The sequence below is a fragment of the Notamacropus eugenii genome, chromosome 1, assembly GCF_028372415.1.
Source record: "Notamacropus eugenii isolate mMacEug1 chromosome 1, mMacEug1.pri_v2, whole genome shotgun sequence".
Lineage (NCBI taxonomy): Eukaryota > Metazoa > Chordata > Mammalia > Diprotodontia > Macropodidae > Notamacropus > Notamacropus eugenii.
In genome coordinates, this window is record NC_092872.1 from 58,925,416 (window position 1) to 58,940,771 (window position 15,356).

At 36.5% G+C, this 15,356-nt stretch overlaps 1 protein-coding gene across 3 annotated transcripts in view; it reads left to right on the top strand.

Moving 5' to 3' along the window:
- Positions 1 to 10,770, top strand: part of DNAJA3 (DnaJ heat shock protein family (Hsp40) member A3) — a 46,266-nt gene extending 35,496 nt beyond the window's left edge. For 2 of the 3 annotated variants that reach the window (XM_072603464.1, XM_072603478.1), the window contains exons 11-12: positions 8,695 to 8,811; positions 9,458 to 10,770. In XM_072603464.1, coding sequence (XP_072459565.1) covers positions 8,695 to 8,798 — 104 coding nt within the window. In that variant the 3' untranslated portion in view covers positions 8,799 to 8,811; positions 9,458 to 10,770. The remainder of the gene's footprint in view (positions 1 to 8,694; positions 8,812 to 9,457) is intronic. The other variant, XM_072603470.1, reaches the window with a different exon arrangement.
- Positions 10,771 to 15,356: the final 4,586 nt, after the last annotated feature.

Consider the following 15,356-nt stretch of genomic DNA (forward strand, 5'->3'; position numbering starts at 1 on the left):
GTCCACGTGCTTATGGACAAGTCATTTCACCTTTAAAATGGAGAGAATTATAATTCCATTACCTGCCTTATGTCTTCCATTTTAGTAATTGCTTTAATAATTAATACTACTACTCTCAGTGAGAAAAACATCATATATTTCTGGTTCAGAAAAGATGGTCTATCTGCAAGCCCCTGTGTCTTTTTAGAATAGGATGTCTGTCTCTTGGGGATAACCAGTATGGTCTTGCTATTTCATTATTTCGTACTTGGTATATTGTAAAAAGTTTTAGAGTTTTGAGAGCTTAATGAATCTGATTGAATGGCGTGTTAATTTAAGCCTAAGGTTTTGAGACCAGCAAGGAGTTTCTCAGTAACATGCAGGGTTTGTTAGTGAAGCAGTTGGAAAGGATTGTTTTGTCACCATCAATAGAGTAAAAATAAATATTGATGTATTACGTTAGACAGATATCACCAAATAAATACCCAAAATCCTTTGAAGAAAAATTAGTTTGTCAGTTGTTTAAAGAAAAGAGAAATGTGTTCTTTAATTTTTACAAGTTGGTTCTATACCAGCTGTTGCAGTTGACCATGATTGTGGGCGACTTTCCACATTGTTAGAATATTGTTATAATTATTTTATATGTTGTTCTTTTGACCACATTCTGCATTGCTTCCCTTAACCATTTTCATCTTTTTCTGAATTTTTCATAATTCATCATTCTTTACAGTACAGTAATATTTTACTATAGTAATATGATTTGTTGAGCTCTTCTCTAATCAGTGGGCATGTATTTTGTTCAACTTTATAAAATTTGTTTTCCTATCCCCAGGCTAGAAATAAGGGTGGCTAATACAGTCATCATTACTCATTATGTCACAAATATACCATGCCCAGCTCCAGATTTTTTTCTTATTACATATAACACTATTATGAAAATATTTATATACATTAATAGACTTTTATTGAGTGCCTAAAGAGGGATAGATAATTCAGGGAACAAGAAAGCCAGGGACAAAAACTTTTATATGTAGAATTTTGACAGAGCACTGAAGCTTCATTGAATAATTTAGAACATTTTGTCATTTCTTTTCTCAAGGAGTCCCTTTTGCCTAGAAACATTAAAATAATGATTCATTTAGGATAACTTTCATTAAGATTACAGGGCATATGGCAATTCCTATACTTTTTTTAATGTCTTCCATTTGCTGTAACTCAAAAAATCTAGTAGTTATTAATTGCCCAAAAGTTGTTTTTTTTCGTTGTAAGCCAGATCTTGGTTTCATGTTTTCATTGACATAAATGGAATAGCTTGACCTTACTGTATTCATTGGTTACATTTTATAAAAGTTGTTTATAAAATGAAAACTTACATAACAAATTTTCCTTACCCATTAACTTAAAATATCAGAGTTATGTTCCCAGACAAAATTTGATTCCAAGGCATAATCAGGATCATACTTAAGAATCATAGCCTTCACTTCAGTGAGCTCTCTGTTATTGTATAAGGCATGCATTTAATTTTTTTACATCCTCTGTGAGAAAGTCAAATAGACAGTCCATGGTGTACTCACACATTAAAATAGGACACAAACAATATTAAATTTCATTAAGTGGTCTCACCAATGCCATGGTGTTAGAATCCCTGTATATCACTGTTCTAGGCATTTCATTACACAGCAACTCTGAGAGGCATTGAATGGGAAGAATACAAGCTCTCCCATCTACTTGTACTGTGCTTCATTTGTGAAAATGTTTACTGGCCAGGTACTGAGTGTGAGAACAGTTCACCCACTTTCAAAAAGCTTGCTGTTAGACTGTCCCACTAGGACTGTCTTCAAAACATTTGTATTTGTTTAGTGAACACCAAGGAAGGCATTGAAGTTAATCTTCAATTTCTTTGCAGATTTGATTTATTATGGAGCAAATGTATACAAAGGAGATGTTTGAGGCCTGAAAAGTAAGGTTTCTTAATTGATTAGTTTATGTCAAACTACAGAGCTGGTCAATAGAACCACTTGCCATCTCATAGCCAGGAAAAACCTTTTAAAAACAGAACATACATTCTTTCTCATCCCAGGGAAGGTGTGTGTTAGAAAGACTTTAAGCTTAGTTAGAAGACAGATTTGTTTCAGCTAAGGCTTGTACTTATTTGAGGACTGATTCTGCCTATCTCTGGTTAGTCAGGATACTGGTGGAACTGAGCTGGCTTGAGGTACCTCACACACTTCCACAACAGCAGTCAAGATTGTTGTGGGTGAAGAGATGAGTTTATGGAGCAGACCTAGGGCATTTTGAATCAACTTTGCCACTAAGTGGATTGATAAGAGATATAGCTATGGGCCCTTTGGACAAGAAGATTTTAGAAGCAGTTTTGGAACTTGGGATGCCTTACAGACTGCTTTTAATATCCTTGACAGTAGCTTTTAATTTCCAGCTTTTAACCACCTTGGAGACTTTTACTTGGGGGTATTTGAATGTTATTATTAAAGGAAATACATGAACTCTTTAATATTCTTAAGTTAGTTAGAACTGAGCAGTGTGACACTAGGATTGTGAATTCACAGATCATTAGACACAGAATAGTCAACTGTAAGTACCAGCATTGTAGATTTAAAAATGAACTGATTTTTGGATTATTCATGCCATTACTACCTTCACTTAACATGGCTAATAGAGAGTTGACATGCAGGGAAGAAGCATGAGGAAGATAAGAGAGAAGACATTTAATTAGAAATGAAGTCAGTCCAAGACCAACTGAATTAGATTATATGCATCTCAGGTGAGTCATGAAGCTGTGAATGTGGATTTATACCTCTCCTGTCTCTACCCCTAAAGTTATACTGAAGCTAACTTCTTATAAGGCACATCTTACTTTTTTCTTTTGGCTTAAATTAACAAATTGGAGAGAGGTGTGTCTTTTGGGAGGAAATCTTGACCCAAATATAAAAATTACAGAAAGTCTTAAAGAAGTTTTGAGGTAAGTAACGTGTTAGTAGAAAGTTCAGTATATTAACTTGTGTTCTCTTGAAACTGAATCCATACAGACAGAATAGCACCTATTACAGAATACATAATAAACTCAATAAATGGTTGAGTGAGTGAATTGCTTGTAATATTTTAATTCGTTAGACCTAGTTAGGAATGTTAGTAGCTGAGGTCGTTAAGTATTCTTTGTTACCTCTTTATTGTATAGGTCAATAATTCTAGTCTGAATGATATAAAGTGTCATTAAAATTAATGGTATCTGAATTTTCTTAATAAAATTTCTACATCATGGAATTTTTTTAAATCCTCAAGAATTTAAAAAAATTCTCATATGTAATATCCCCCCATGTATGTGGTCCCTCCCTTCTGCAAAGGAATAAGGGGAGTTATCTTTTCACTTCATATTTGGGACTAAACTTGCTCTTTGTGATTTTGCAGTGTTCATTTTCATTTATTTTGTATGGTTTTTGTGATTTTCATTTACAGTGTTGGCATTACATATATTGTTTCTTGACTTTGCTTACTTTACTTTGTGTCAATTTCATGTAATTCTCTCAAGGCTTTTCTGTCTTCCTTATGCTTGTTGTTTCTTGCAGCACATGTAAAATTCCATTACATTCATGTACCACAATTTGTTTAACCAATCCCTAATCAATGGGCACGCATTTTATTTCCAGTTATTTGTTTCTGTAAGTATTATGGTAGAGCTTTTTTATAACTGACTTCCTTTAGGGTATATGCCTAGCAGTAGATCTATTTGGGCAAAGGGCATGAATATTTTAACAAATTAATTTGTGTGACTTTTTTTCTTTCCAAAATGGTTGTACCAGATTCAAAGCTCTAGCAGCAAATCATTTGTGTGCCTATCCTAAGAATTAACTGCCATTTTGAAAAGAACTGCTAAGAAAACTGGAAAGCAATCTGACAAGAAATTTGGCTAAGGCCAGCATCTTATACTATGTCACAATAAATTAAAAATCAATACTTGGCCTAAATTTTAAAGATTATGTCACAAAAGTAATTAGAAGGGAAACAGATAATATTTTCATAGCTACCAGTCTGAATGAATTCTGAACCAAACAAGGGATAGAAGCAGACATTTTGTAAAAATGTTTTATCTTTACAAAAGAATAGGAACTTTTGATTGAAATTGAAAAAAGTGAAGTTGGATGCCTTTTGAACAAACAAAATTAATTATTTGGGGTAAGAAGGAAGTAATTGACTGGAAAAAAATTATATCACATTTCTTAGATAGGGCTTGGTATCCATGATGTATAAGTAATAATAGAAACCACAATAAGTAAAACCACAAGCCATTTCCCAGTACTAGCAGGTCAAAGGCTATGACGTTTTCAAAAGAAAAAGTGCATATGATTAACCATATGAATGGATATCCCCATTTACTAGTAATAAGAGAAATGCAAATCAAAATAATTTCACCTCATAGCCATCAATTTGGCAAAGACCAAAATAGTCACTGTTGGAGGGGGTGCTAGAAGGGCATACTTAGTGTGTTTTTTTAATTGGATTTTTTTATTATTACGTGGTGAAACTTAAGAATTTTGCTGCAGTAGGTATGTGGGAGCTAGGGATTCAAGCAGCTACCTTAGCTGGAGGTCCAGATCTCCCATCCTTGGCTTTTGAAGACTGTTCCACTTGAGTGCAGCCTCAAGCAAGTTCTGCTCAGCTGGAGAAGCTTAGAGACTGATGTTTGTAGAGATACTAATCAGCAGAAGGTTGGCCAGATCCCTTTGTAGTGTCAAAATGGTGAGAATCGGAGGGGTTTTATTCTTCATTGGTGGAGATAGTACTCACACAGATAAAAGTCACAGATCCTTAAAGTAATATACTTTAATTTACTTATTAGTAGTAAAAAGCGAAATGTTCGCAAAGCATATGTAAAAAGTAAAATACTTTTCTGTATTTGTTCATTCAAATGGCTTTATAAAACCAAACTGCTTTTCCACTTTAAACCCTTCTTTAAGAAAAATTATTTATTGGCTAACCTTGAACACAGGACATTGAAAGGAATCTTTATGCTATCATGATATTCTTAGTAAATTATATGTATAAAAAATCCTCAGCCACAAATAATTTTCTACAGATTTCCATTCATTTGTTCCACTTCTCTCAATTCCTCACCTAGTTCGAAAAAATGGCTTAGGAGGAATAATGAACTGTGAATCAGAAAACTTGGATTTGAGTCCCAGCTGTACTGTGGACTACCTGGGGCAATTTCTTGCACATTTTTGGGTCAAGGAGTTGAAATAACCATAATCTGAACCTGGATCATCTGATTTCAAATCCATAGCTCTTTCCTCCTCCACCACACTGTCCCCAGCATTGTAATTTACAAGGCAATTTATATATTATCTCATTTGATCCTCAAAATAATATTTTGTTTTTCCTAAATTGCTGGTCTAAGCATGTGTCTCTTAATACCCAACAAAATTCACTACCTCTCTCTTGCTTATAGAATAACATTAAAGGCTTCTCAGTTTGACTTTTAGAACCCTTAACAACTTGGCCCTCCTGTAACTTTCCAACTTTGTTATATACTCTTCCCAAACTCTGTGTACCAGTTACACTGGCCTTACTTTTCCTCACGTCCCACATGTCATCTCCCATCTCCGTACCTTTGCACTGTCTGTACATTGTTCTGGCATGTACTCCCTTCTCACTTCTGTCTCTTAGAATCCCTTTTCTCCTCTGAAATATGGTCAAGTGCCACCTTTTGTATCAACCATATTCTGGTTAATAACAGATATATTTATATATACATGTTTATATAAATATTGTCTTCTTCAATAAAATAAGAGCTGCCTAGGGGCAGAGACTGCTTTATTTTTGTTTTGTACCCCTTGCACCTTGCATAGTGCTTGGCATATACTAGGTACTTAATAAATGCCTATTTCATTTGCTTTTTTCAGCTGTTAGAGTTTTTATTCCTGTTCTGGGACCTGTGGAAAGAGATATGGAGAGATCATGACTTGGCCAGTCACATGACTGGTACTTTTGACCCCATGTTGTACTACATGACTGTAGGATACAAGGAGGTTATGAGAGAGAGCAGTTGCATTGCTGTCTTTTGTGTCCTCAGTTTCATAGCATGTAATATTTTTGTTCTGATGTTTGGAGACAAATCTCTCTGTGCTTGGAAGAAGACTTGATCTCTGGCATATTAATTTTTTTACTTGGTGTGAGATCAACTTTCTATAGGTGGTTAGCCAGTCAGAAAGCATTTATTATATGCTTACTATGTGTCAGACACATACTGAGTACTGAGAATATAAAGAAAAGCCAAAACATGGTCCCTGCTGAAACAGAGCACATATTCTAATGGGGGAGATAACATGCAAAAATTGTTCTTACAAAATATGGCAGGTCATCTCCGGAAGGGTATAGAGTAGGGTGCAGATGAGAAAGATCTCCTTTAGAAGGTTGAATTTGAGCTGAGTCTTGAAGGAAGTGAGGAGGTCAAGGTAAAGAGGGAGAACATCCTAGACGTTGAGGACAATTGAATGGCACAGAATGAAAGATACAAGTCTACCAGTTATAGCTGGATTGTAGGGTATGTGGAGGGGAGTCGAGTGTATGAAGATAGAAAATGTAGGAAAATAAATCCCAAAAGAGACTTTTATACTTGATCTTAGAGATAAGTGAGTGGAGCAGAGGTGGGGGTGGGGAAGGTGAAGAGTGAATTACCACTCACAAAATTAGTAGGTTCAACCTGAACGAAGATCCAGCAAAGGAGACTGAGAAGGAATGGTCCGATGGGTAGGAAAAGAAGCAGGTCAAAACAGTATTACAAAAACCTAGAGAGAAGAGGGTGAACAAGTATCAAAGTCTACAGAAAAGTCAAGAAGGGTGAAGATTGAGAAGAAGCTATTAGATTTGGCAATCAAGAATTCATTGGTGACTTTAGAGAGAACAGTTTCAGTTGAATGATAGCTTTTTCAAGGAGTTTATCCATAAAAGAGAGGAGAGATATAAGATTAACTGGGGTGGGGAAAAGGTTGAGGGGAGGAAATACTTGGAAATACTCTTTATTTTTTTAAGGATAATGGATCCATAGACATCTGTTTAGGCAGCAGTAGACAAAGATTAAAAAATTCATAATTGACTGGAGGATGATAGAGGTAAAAGTCTTCTGGAGGAGATAGCATGGAGTGGAATCAAGAATACATGTTGATGTTAGAGAGATTCACTGTAGCAAGGAGGAGGACCACTTCTGTATGTGAGACAGGTGAAGGAAGAGATGGTGGGGGAAAGTTTTCTGAATCTTGAGATATGAGGGAGGGGAGGGATCTCTTGGTGAAGGCCTCTGCTTTTTTGGTGAAGCATGAGGCAAGCTTCAGCTGAGAGAATAAGGGGTGGGGGTGGAGTTGCCATGGGAGTCAAGTAAGGATGGATAGGTTTGGAATAGCTGCTGTGGTGAGTGGGATAGAGAATTTATTAACAAGTATAAAAAGATTGCTTTGCTGCAGTGGGGGCCCAGTTTACATATTTGTAGGGAAACCAATTGGCGTGGTTTTGTGAGTTTTCTCTAGCGCTATTCACTGTGCATGAATAGGAGCCAAGGTGGCAGACGATGAAAATAACCCAAGGTTGAGGTATGTTTGGCAAGGCATGGTTGTCAGTAGAACAAACAGGCAAGGGACTCCAGTGTAAAGGACGGTATAGAGTTAATCGGGTCACTAAGGGGAAGGTGAAGAGTCTAGCCATTGTAGGGGTTATGACCTGGGAGAGAGCTAAGAGGTAGAGGGTTTGAAAGTTATAAGGTTTAGATTGCAAAGCCAAAGGAAAATTGGAATGAGGGAAAATAGGTGAGTTAGTTCACCTCTCTTTAGCTTCAGATTTCTGATCTATAAAATGAGGATGATGTTTGAACTCTCCACCATGAAACTGCTTGGTAAAAAACAGTTTTTTGAAATGCTATATATTATATAATACTTCAAACAGTGTGATTTTATCAGTGTTGGCACTCCTTCTATTGATGCAACCCCTCCATGAACTTAATAGATAGCTTTTTAAAAGTTGTTAGGTCCAAAAAAATTTGTCTTCTTGTAGCCAATATGGTGATGAAATTCTGAGCTTAGCTTGAACACTCTCTAGATCATAGATGTCCAGTTCATCACAAGTGTTGCTCAATGCCTTTTCAGCTTAGTAGAACCTATCAGCTTGTACTCTCTGGTGAAAGCCTCATGGACTTGATGTTGATGAATTCTATACACTGAGGTGAGTTATTGGAAAAAGATTTTAGTGGAGGACAGTGCTATATAAGTGAGTTGTCTTTTCACCTGAGACACTATGTACAATATAGTTGAATCTGTGGAAAATTGAAGCATTTTGTAACAAAGCCATTCTTGTCCTGGGTTTAATGCCCTTCACCTTCACTATCAAAGACAATCTGGCATTTTCATTCTCCATTTTTTTTCATCTCCCCATCCTACCAAACTGTGATGAACCTGTATCTACAAAAACAGATTCCAGTGCATTAAAGTTTTTATCCATGGTTTACTTAGGTTAATCCTTTCTAATACCAGCCCTTTTATCCTTTGCTCTCCCAAGAATGAACTGTTTCTTTCTCCTTGGGATAGTACTTGGGATAACTACCAACTTGATTTCCCAAGCTAACAATGTTCTTTCTCGTGGTCCGTCTGTGGTGTATGGTACAACATATCATATGTGCCCTTTACCACAGCTTTTTTTGCTGTTTGTATCCAGGTGGCAGCACCATGGATAGCTCTGCCAGAGGCAGAGCTAGGCCTGAGGCTGGGGAGAACAAGGAGGGATTCCTTTCCAAACTTAAGAAAATGTTTAGTTCCTGATATCCCAGGCGAGGTAGGAAATTTCTTGAGGTATTTCTTCCCTACCCTTTCTTCCTTTAAATAGTTGTTCTTTTCTCTCACTTTAACTTTTAGCCTCAGGCCTGTCAGGCACTTGTGATTACTTGCACTGTTGTCTCATTATAGCAATAGCAAAAATCAGTAATAATTGCTGAGTAATCACTTTGTGATTGCCATATGTCAACAGTCAGTTTTGTGATCACATTCCACTTCACTAATAGTTTTTGGCAAACGATTTTCAAACCAGCCCTATTCCTGTTATTAATTCTTCACAACATGCACTCTCTGCATTCTGCAATTAGGGAAAGTGGATTGCCCAAGGTCACACAGTGAATCAGTGGCAGAACTTGGCTTAGAACTTAAGAATTTTAACCTCTTGACTATCTTTCAACTCACTGATCCAGAGAACTGTTAGGAATCCAGGGGTTTTTTTGCAGATTCTTTTTTAGCTTAACCATGGCTATTGTGTCTCACCCAATCCTCACACCTCTTTTGGGTGTTTTGTGTATCCCATTTGGATAAATGATCCTGCATGTCAGCTAGAGAGTGCTTAGTAAATTTTACCCACAATGGAATTTCCTATTGTCATTTTGAAATTAAGCCAAGTGAAATGTTATTATTAATTTTCCTCTTCCATGCAGGCAAGCGGTCCACTGGAAACTAGACAGATGAAGTTGCAGGAGCACGGTCTGTTGGACTGGAAAATGAAAGGACTCCAGATCAATAGCATAGCAGCTGCATGCAGAGGCTCTCTGACATACTTCAGCAACAGTAAAATCATGTGACAAATTTCCCCTTAGAATAGGGTTACCAGTGGATGGACTTATTAATAAGATATGCCTTAACTCTAAGATAGACCCTGATATCTTAACAGATGATGCAGATTTCCTGTCCATGGGAAGGTAACCCAAATCCTTCTGACTGCACATAGTAGAACAATTACATACTACTTATGGAGCCAAAATTTTAATTTGGAGTTGGATATGGTGGGAGTTGTAACTGTGAAACTTAAAAAAAAAGTGAAAAAAAAACTAAAACCTCTGCCCACAGCTTAAAATGAAGCCTTCAGCTGCATATGGCTGTGAACTAATTAACTTTTCACTTAGCAAGTATCCTGAGGAATTGCCCAAATGAATCCGTCCCTATATGCTCTCTTCTTTAGGAGCCTATATTCAACATGCCTTGACAGTCTCCTTTTCCTTTTCAAAGGGTATGTCAAGAGCTATTTAATTTCTCCCTTCATCACAACCACTTCTGTGTGTCGTTTTCAAAATCTTAGGAGTACAGTTCATCTTGTAAAGTAAGCACTTTGGTGATGTGGTGAAGGCAATCTAATGATTAATGAGGGTTGAGGGTGGTTAAATGTATTAACTACAGGACGTAATTATCATTATAGAGTTGTCCTTACGAAGGTAACCTGTTGTCCCTCCCACTTCAATTTAAAGCCAGATTTCAAGCCCACCATACTGGCCTTATACCAAGTCATACTATATCCCATATCCCCAAGTGGATAGAATTCAACTGTTCATTCAAATTGCGCTCTTGCCAACCATGGTTCTTGGATTACTGTCCTTACATTGTTGGCATCATCAGAAAAGTATCTTTAAATTATTTGACTCTTAAGAATCATTGTCTCTTCATGTACGAGTGTTTGGTTTTTTACAAAATAGTAATCTAACTAGTTTCAGGTTTTCAGGTTAAACTATAGCAAAGTGTACTGTTTCCATAATAGCCATAACTTTATTTGAACATTATGGCTTTTAAGTATGAAAAGAAATGCTTGTGCTAAAAGTCAGGCAGGTTAATGAAGAATGTTTCTGAATGGTTCCACTTTATTTCATTTTTAATTTGCTTAAAATAAAGCCACTATTAATGTCTAATTTAAAGTATGTAAAGTGATTCTGTATCAATGTAAATAAGATTATCTGATGCAACAAGATACTTGAAAACCTAATGTGTGGTCCATTTTTTAAAAACTATTTCAACTACAGGAAACCTATCATCTCATTTGTGTGTCTTGAGAAAATAGCAGGTCCCTGGGAGATGTAATAATAATAGTTCACATTTACATAGTTTTTTAGCTTAATCTATTTTTTCTTTTTCAAAAAATTTTCAGTTCATCACTTGTTTGTTTTGACATTGATCTTTAAAACTTTTGAATTCCAAATTCTCTCTTTCCCTCTAGCCCCACCCCCCACCCATTGAAAACACAAGCAATATGGTATCAATCATACACTTACATGAGAGTTCTAATATTTGCAGAGTGCTTCACATTCTCCCTTGACCCTCCTAGTTTTCTGGGAGTCTATTATAATCTTACCTCTTTTTTAGAATAAGTGATTTTTCCTTAATCATAGTTAGCAGGTAACAGATAGGATTCCAACCCAGGTCTCTCTTGTCTCCAGATCTAGGACTCTTACTCTGATTTTGCAGGAAGATGTTGAGAATGTGATGTGGCTCAGATAAGTCTCTGCAAATTTGCTAATGGAAATAACTGACCTCAGATTTGTCTGGCAGTTTGCTACTTAAGAATTTAAGAGCACTACATGAGGAAATTCCTTCTCAGAGAACATGAACTGTTGTGCAGAATTATTGCTGTGTATAATCATTATTTATTTTATCATAATTTGTGCATATACCTGACCATATGTGCCTCTTCTGACCTCATCCTTGCTCTTATTCGCAAACTGTAGTCAGGAGTAATTGAAGTGATACTACCTACCCATAAATATCTCTCACATCCCTCCTGTTCCTTAGGGTATATGTAATAGCCTCTTAATTTGTCTCCTTGCTTTGAATCTCTCCTCTCTCTAGTCTTTAGAGATAACAGATTAATATTCCTAAAACAAAGATCTGGTCATGTCACTCCTCTACTCAGAATATTCACTGACTTCCTGATACCTCTATGATAAGATATTGTATGACATTTAAAATCTTTCACAGTCTGCTTCCACCCTATCTTTCTAGGCTGAATCCACATGGCAAACTTGCTCTTCCCTGCCCTCAGCATTCTGTCTCCCATCCTCATCCCCTTGCACAGGCTAGCCTTCCTTAACTCTACCTCTTGGAACCCCTGGCTCCCATCAAAGCTCATCACAAGGTACACCTCAAACAAGAAACTTTCCCATTTCCCCAATGGCCAATGTCTCTCCCTTCCCACAATCATGTGAGCAGATGCTCAGATGAGTCTGATCTCAATGATGTGGATTCGAACCTTCTGTGCCTTCCTATTTTGTGTGACTATTATCTGCATTTCTTTAAAACTTTTCACAGAGAGTCCATCCAAGGTTTGGGAGGCATTCTTTGCTTTCTCCTGACATTGCTAGGATGGTAGTTGAGTACGTAAACTACTTCTTATTCTAGCTTCTGACCAGACCATATTTTGCATTCATACATGATGACTTCCTTTAGTCCAATTCTTCATAGTTCCTTGTTTTGTTTTATGTTGCAGTATGTTTGCACCCAGTGTGTGATGTGGTATCTTTATGGTACTCATTTAATTCTTTGAAACTAATATTCTACTTTGTGTCATACAATAACTTATTAGAATATTGATATTCTTTAAATGGGGGAAGTTTGGAATCATTAAAGGTGCTTCATCATTTCCTAAAGACAATTTAGCCTGCTGTCCTCAACCTGTTGAATTCTGTCCAACTTGTCCGTTTGGATTGCCTGCCCAAGGTATATGTGCTGATGAACAGATTCTATAGATTGTCATGTTGTGTAGTTATAATATGACTGCATGCCATATTCTGGACAATTGATATTTTTCATCCACTTAGTTTTTTCATGTATGGATGACCAAGCCAGATTCTTTTTGAGTGGTCATGGAATTTTTGGAGGCTTTGCGGTGTTACAGTCCTTGATGCAACCAGCACACAGTATCATATACAAACAAGAGCATTTGGAAGACCCTGCCATCAGAGATTCACAAACTTACTTGGCCTACCACCTACTTAAAAAAAAAATTACTCAGAGTTCCCCTGAAAATCCACTTTCTTTAACTCTTTTAATGTTTTTTTTTTTTGAAATTTACATCATTCCAAAAAAAATTTTTTGAAAGTTACACCTTAAATTTAATAATTTATCATAAATTTGTGAATTTTTTTTACATTGAAATTTTGAGGATGCAATATTGTGTCATGTGATCATATAATATCATATTATCAATAAGTCATTACTTATATTACATATATTCCTGCTGATGTATACTGAACTTCCCTATAATGCACGGCATGTTCTCTTGCCAACGCTTGCTTGTTAAGACCTGTCGGCAGACTTGACCACTGCTCTGTTATAACATGCATTTTGTGTGTTTACAACAGATGAAACATGTACTAATAGTTTTTGAAAATTTTCTTCTCCTTCCTTATGCTTCCACCGCCCCCTTATTTTTATTCAGTGCCCTCCAGTTGTGCCCAAGGCTACTACCACCCCACACCTGGATGGGTCCAGGATCCCCTACGGGGTGATATTTCCCACTTTGGGAATCTCTGCTCTGCCATCCGTAGAGAATTCCTCTTAAAATTTGCCCTTTGCTCTGAATCTCCTCCATGATCATGGAAAACAGTTGTGTTGAACATGCCTTTCCTTCTCCTTGCTTTGCCTGATATTTGTAATCAGAGGATCATCAAACAAGGTGATGTCGTATCTTTTAAGGAATCTTGAATGGTTTTGATGTATGAATGGGAGATGTTGTTAGACAAGAGCCTTTAAGGTTGTTTTGCTTTCGTGAATTAAATGCTTTTTAAAAAATAAAGAGTTAAACACAGTGGGCCCTTGTTCTATCTTTAAGTCAGCTGTTAGTAAAGGTTTGGTTTACTGTAGAATGCTGCTTATAAAAGCCTGCCTATTTCCTACCAATAAATGCCCTCATTAAGAATGCCCTCTGTGTGATTTTCATTAACATTTTTATAGATGGATAAAATAGGGATGTAGGTCAATCGTGGTTAATATTTTCTCAGTAACCTTAATTCAGCATTAATAAAGACCAAGATTTTTCCATATTTTTGTTTTCTTTGAACTGTCCTTCAGATACCTTGTGTATCAGTTCTTTGGTACCCTCACAGCTGTGGTTTCCTCCAAAGCAGATCTCTATTTTCGCTTGTTCCAATCCAGTTTTTTTCCCATTATTCTATATTAGCATTTCTGAGATTGTGATGTTAGAATCTAAGTGTGGTGGATACACTGTCCTTGACGATAAAAAAGTTTTTTGTAAAAATATTTGTAGATATTTTCCATTTTTCTTGTATTTGTTATTCCATTTTCATTTTTAAGTATTCTCAAGATGACTTAATAAAATTAGGTCTCTTAATCAAGCTTTCTTTAAACTAGATTTATCCTATACTGTTTCTCTTGAAACCTAAATGTTCCATGTTTTATCTCCCCCATTAGAATTGTGAGCTCCTTAAATGATAAATGTTGGAGAAAATGTGGGAAAATTGGGACACTAATACATTGTTGGTGGAGTTGTGAACTGATCCAACCATTCTGAAGAACATTTGGAACTATGCCCAAAGGGCAATCAAACTCTGCATACCCTTTGATCCAGCAATACCACTATATCCTAAAGAGATCATAAAAAAAGAGAAAAGGCCTACATTACAAAAATATTTATAGCATCTCTTTTTATGGTGGCAAAAAATTGGAAATTGAGGGGATGCCCATCAAATGGGGAATAGCTGAACAAGTTGTGTATGAATAATATGTGCTATAAGAAATGATGAGCAGGCAGATTTCAGAAAAACCTGGAAAGACATACATGAACTGATACTGAATGAAGTGAGCAGAAGCAGGAGAACATTGTACGTGGTAACAGCAGCACTGTGTGATGATCAGCTGTGACAGATGTACAGGCATCTAAGACAGCTCCAAAAGACTTGGGATGGAAGGTGCTGTCCTTATCCAGAGGAAGACCTCTGGAGTCTGAATGCAGTGGAGCAGACTGTTTTCATTTTCACTTTTTTTGGTGTTTTTTCTTTTGTTCTGATTATTCTTTCACAACGTGACTGATGTGGAAATATGTTCAATATGATTACACATGTATAACCTATATCAGATCGCTTACTGTCTTAGGGAAGGGAAGGAGGGAAAAAATTTGGAACTCAAAATCTTATTAAAATTAATTTTGAAAACTATCTTTTCATGTAATTGGAAAAAATAAAATACTATTTACAAAAAATAAAGTGTGATCTTGAGAGCAGGGACTGTCCTGCTTTTCTATTTATATCCCCAGCATTTAGCATAGCTCTATTCTTGTTACATGCTTTATTCATTCATTGATATCCTGGCCCCTTCTTATCTTTCTAGACTTCTCACACTTTATTCAACCCTGTGAACTTCACGGTCCAGCCATATCAGTCTGCTTAGCATTCCTTGTATATGGTACTCCTCTCTCACACTGGCTAAACCCCATACCTGTGATATTCTTCCTTATCACTTTTTATATTCCTTCCACCCTTTCCCTAGCTTCCATCGGGACTTAAGCCTCATTCCTACCCCACTACCAGCTCCCACTGCTGATACATTTTCTGAAGTCGT